The sequence below is a fragment of the Agelaius phoeniceus genome, chromosome 9 (genome assembly GCF_051311805.1).
Source record: "Agelaius phoeniceus isolate bAgePho1 chromosome 9, bAgePho1.hap1, whole genome shotgun sequence".
NCBI classification, from domain to species: domain Eukaryota; kingdom Metazoa; phylum Chordata; class Aves; order Passeriformes; family Icteridae; genus Agelaius; species Agelaius phoeniceus.
The window spans coordinates 13,225,543-13,230,242 of record NC_135273.1 but is presented as its reverse complement, the minus strand read 5'-3'; the positions used below and the strand labels follow the sequence as shown (position 1 = coordinate 13,230,242).

Below are 4,700 nucleotides of genomic sequence, written 5' to 3'. Positions count from 1 at the left end.
GTCCCTCTGTGTCGGGAAGTCTGTACTGAGGCTGCTGTCCGTCCTCCCCCTATTAGGGAGCCAAAAGCAAAAAAAAAAAAAAAAAAAAAAAAAGCAGGGTACTTTGAAAGCCCTGTCCTCCAGCGTAGGAAGAGAGAGGAGACGTAGGCTGGGGGGACAACGGGGGATCCAAAATGGTTTGCAGGATTTCGCTGTGTCTGAATCACTTTTGCTCGTGCCCTGAACGAAACGGGCTGTGCTCGGGATGGGGGGGGGGGGGGGGTGTGAGTTGCTCCCGTGTCCGCACTCCACTCTGCGGGAAAGGCTGCAGCCGGTAACCGGCTGTGCCTCAGAGCATCCCGTACGCCCGCCAGCCCGCCCAAACTCGCACTCAGGAACGAGGCTATTTTTCTTTCGTTTTTTCCCCTCTTTTTATTTTTTGAAATCTTATTTCTGTAATTATAACACCAGCACCCCGGCTGAGTTCTCAATAAAACCTGGATCCTGACATAAAACGACACTCTGGAAAACAATGCGAGGGGACACAAGGGAGAGGAGGAAAGTCTCTAATTGGTTAAAATATGTTTAAATCACTTCATAAAACCCGAGCAAAGCGAAGCAAATAATCCACCTAGCAAAGCAAAGAAGCCGGGCGATTTAGAATCAGTGTAATTCGCTCCCCCCCCGACCGGCTCCCCCCCATCTCCTCGCAGTATTTGATATGATGAATAACCCAATATAGGCCTTTAAAAATAGGTCACTGCATAAAGAGACTCCCAGAGAGCTATAAAAAATGGGAAGAGGGCGCTTTAAGGAGAGGAGCCATTTGCTTCTTTTGTGCTTGTTTGGTACCTAGCGGCCTGGGAGTTGCCAGCCGTCCTCCTCTTGGCCCTCAAGGTGAGGAGGGAAAGTTGGGGCCCAATCCAAGCCCCTGTCTCTCTTCCTGCCCCACCGCCTCTCCAGCCACCGCCCGTCCCGTCCCGTCCAGCCCCAGCCCGGGCCGCGGCTCGTGTCCCGGCCGAGGTCCCCCCAGGGACCGTGGGGGAGCGTTCACGCCCGCAGTGGGAGCCAAGCTGTTCACCCCGGCTCTGGGCTTTGTCTCCGTCCCTGCGGAACGGCGAGACAGAAGCGGGATGGTGATCCGCGTTGAAATACTAAGGAGCGGGTCTGGCCCCGCGGAGAGCCGGCCCGGGCCGGGTTCCCCGAGAGTGGGGGCACAGCAACCCCCGCCACCCCTGCCCCTCTCCAGAGCCACCCGTGGGCTCGCAGCAAAAGGACTCGGGCTACAAACCGGCCCTCCCCGACTCTTTCCCCCCGCGCTGCTCCCGGCCGGGATCACCCGGCGCCACCGGAGCCCAAGAAGCCGCCGACATCCCCGGAGCGCTCCCGGCCCGCAGCCCGCCACGCAACCCCTCCGTGGGCTCTCCCGACACCGGGGGGCCCTGCTCCCGCCCCGGCCCCCGCAGCACGCTCCGACACAGGGCGCTGGGAAAGAGGAGCACGACAAATTCGGCGGAAACCTTCGGGTTTTATTGGAAAGGAAAGGTCTGCCTTACCTGGAACCAGGCTCTCCCCTTCTTCCCCTCATTAAAAAAAAAAAAAAAAAAAAAACCAAACAAAAAAAAAAACCCTAAAAAATCAAACGGCTCTGGGTAGAGCTGGAGAGAGACATTTTGAATAACCTGGTAGCAGAAATTAGCAGGAGGGAGAATAGAAAGAAAACAACAACAACAAAAAAAAAAATCTCGGGGGGAAAGAAAAAAAAAGATTCAGCCGGATATTTTTCGGTTTGTTTTGTTTTCGCTTATTATTATTTTTCACTATACTGTATTATCCTGATGCAATAAAGGCTGGTTTGTAATGTAATTTAAAAATATATATGTCCAAACAAATAGCAGGGCCAGAATATGACAAGTGCATTCAGCATTATAATTCAACTGGGCTCCACCTCCATACCGCCTCCTAATTAATGGGTCTCCGAACTTGCAAAAGCCTGCATTGGACAGAGAGAGAGAGAGAGAGAAAGAGAGAGAGAGAGAGAGGGCGAAAAGTGTCATTGAAGATAATTGATTACCTCCCAATCAACAATAACTTGTTAGCAATAGTCAATTACCCCATCTCTTCTCGCTTCTTTCCCCCTGGTCCGAGGTCTCGGTACGAGGGCTGCTCTTCCCCTCGACGAAGTCTGTTTTTTCTTTTTCTTCTTTTTTTTTAAATTATTTTTAAAAATTATTTTGGGGTGGGTATTAGCTTGAGGTGGGGGGGGGCAGGGAAAGTGCTGTGATTTGGGGTGTTTCTTAAAATAGCAGCTAGAAAGAGAAAGAAAGAGGAGAGACAGGGAGAGAGAGAGAGAGAGAGGGAGAGAGAGAGAGAGAGAGAGAGAGGAGACAGACAGGAGGGGGGGAAATCTCCGACCCAAAACCCTGGGACAAGAGGTACGGCAGGACCACCTCTCGGCGAGGGACCGACGGCAGCTCTGCTCCGCTCCGCGCCCGCCCGCCGCCCTGCCCGCCCGGCCCGCCGCCCGACGTGGCTCTCCCCGGGAGGACCCGGGGCTCCTCCGCCGGAGTTGGAGGTGGGCTTCAACTTTTGCTCGCTGTCTTCGCCGCCGTCACCCCGCGGTCCCGCCGGGGTCTCCTCCCCGCGGCAGCGCATCCCCGTCGCGGGTGGGGAAGGCAGCCCCGTGCAGCCCGGCCCCACCATGACTTCCAAAGAAGAACCCAAGCCCTCCTCGGGGGAAGAACGGCGGCGGAGCCCCTTGGATCACCTCCCACCGCCGGCCAACTCCAACAAGCCCCTCACCCCCTTCAGCATCGAGGACATCCTCAACAAGCCCTCGGTGCGGAGGAGTTACACCCTCTGCGGAACGGCCCACCTCCTCTCCGCCGCCGAGAAGCACCCCCCGGCCGGGCTGCCCCTCTCCGGCCGGGCGCTGCTCTCCCAGACCTCGCCCCTCTGCGCCCTGGAAGAGCTGGCCAGCAAGACCTTCAAGGGGCTGGAAGTCAGCGTGCTGCAGGCGGCCGAAGGTAAGCCCCTCTCAGAGTAGGGGGTCCTCCAACGGGTGGGTACCCCGCTCCTCCCCACGGCCTGGTTTTCCTTGTCTCCTCGTCCCCCGCCATCTCCCAGCGTGTCGCATGGGGTGGGATGAGGGTCCCTGGGCGGCCCGTACCCGGCCGGTACCCGGCAGCATCCTCCCCCGCGGCCCTCGGGGTGCGGGAGAGGGGGCTCTGTCCCGCTCCCTCCAGATACCGACGGGGCAGGGGTGTGGGGTCCGGGGGCTCGGGTCGGGGTGGACACGGGAAAGCGGGGACAATCTGGCGGCTCGTCGGCAGGCCGGGACGGGATGACCATCTTCGGGCAGCGGCAAACGCCGAAGAAGCGTCGGAAGTCGCGGACGGCCTTCACCAACCACCAGATCTACGAGCTGGAGAAGCGGTTCCTCTACCAAAAATACCTGTCGCCGGCGGACCGGGACCAGATCGCCCAGCAGCTGGGGCTCACCAACGCCCAGGTCATCACCTGGTTCCAGAACCGCCGCGCCAAGCTCAAGAGAGACCTGGAGGAGATGAAGGCCGACGTGGAATCGGCCAAAAAGCTGGGCCCCAACCCCGCCGTGGACATCGTGGCCTTGGCCGAGCTGGAGCCCAGCGCCGAGGGACGGGGCAAGGCGCGGCCCGGGTCCCCGCCGCCGCCCCCCGCCGCCGCCCGGGAGCCCGGCGCTCCGCCGCCGCCCCGCCCCGCCTCGCCCCCCACGGAGCGGCCCCGCAGCCGCCGGGACAGCGAGGAGGAGGAGGAAGAGGAGGAGGAGGACGTGGAGATCGACGTGGATGACTGAGGGGCGGCCGGCGTCCCCCCCCCCCCATGTCCCTCCCCCCCCATCCCGACAGCTCCAAACCGGCACCCTCGGCCCCCATCCCGGCCCCGGCAGCGCGGCGGGGCGGCTGCTCCCCTCGGTCGGAGCAATAAGCAATAGAACCCCACCACAGACACACACCCCCCGATTAATTTAGGGTAGAGTCGATATCCCTCCGCCTGCCACATCTTCGGAACGGTGCAATTACGGACGGCTTCTGTATAAATATTTAAACTTATATATTGGAATTTTTTTCCTTCCCCCTTCTTTTTGAGGTTTTGATTATTATTTTTTCTAATAGCTATCAGTGATGATTATTTTATCTATAAGGGAGACGCGTAACCTTGGAATAAACCTGGCTTCCAACAGATGTTTGGGAAAGCAGTTGTTTTCAAAGACTTCCGAAACGAACCACTTTAGAGAAGATTTAAGTTAGGCTTAAAACAACAACAGCAAAAAATTAGCCGCTTTCCTTTCCTTGCATGTTTCAGATGTGCACGAACTAATTTTTTCCCTTTAAAAATATTTTTTTTCTTTCGCAATCTTGGGAACTTGGGGCTGGGTGATAATGCAAGTTGAAAAATATATACTTTCTTTTTTCCTAGAGCATAGAGATTTGTCTCCAATGCAATTTCTGCCTCATTTTAACAATTAAAAGCTATTTTTACCATTTTCTGCTATTGTTGTGCTTTTATTAAAAAGCTGCCTTTCGTATTTTTGATATGAAGGTGGTAACAAAAAAAAAAGGAAAAATAAAAAAATCCTAGAATTATTTTTTACTCTTTTTAGAATTTTTTGCATGCTATGGAAATAAAAAAAGTACAAATCCCCAAATCAATACATTTAAATATTACACTATAAATTTAAA

At 55.7% G+C, this 4,700-nt stretch overlaps 1 protein-coding gene across 1 annotated transcript; it reads left to right on the top strand.

Moving 5' to 3' along the window:
• Positions 1-2,121: 2,121 nt before the first annotated feature.
• LBX1 (ladybird homeobox 1) lies at positions 2,122-4,359 on the top strand. Its single transcript, XM_054637730.2, has 2 exons — positions 2,122-3,005; positions 3,312-4,359. Exons 1-2 carry the CDS (start codon positions 2,681-2,683, stop codon positions 3,812-3,814), a joined length of 828 nt encoding a protein of 275 aa, XP_054493705.2. The 5' UTR covers positions 2,122-2,680; the 3' UTR covers positions 3,815-4,359.
• The last annotated feature ends 341 nt before the right edge of the window (positions 4,360-4,700 follow it).

Coding starts and splice junctions, on each gene's coding strand:
- LBX1 (XM_054637730.2), top strand. CDS start 2,681: ATGACTTCCAAAGAAGAACCCAAGCCCTCCTCGGGGGAAGAACGGCGG. Junction 3,006..3,311: donor CGTGCTGCAGGCGGCCGAAG/GTAAGCCCCTCT, acceptor GCTCGTCGGCAG/GCCGGGACGGGATGACCATC.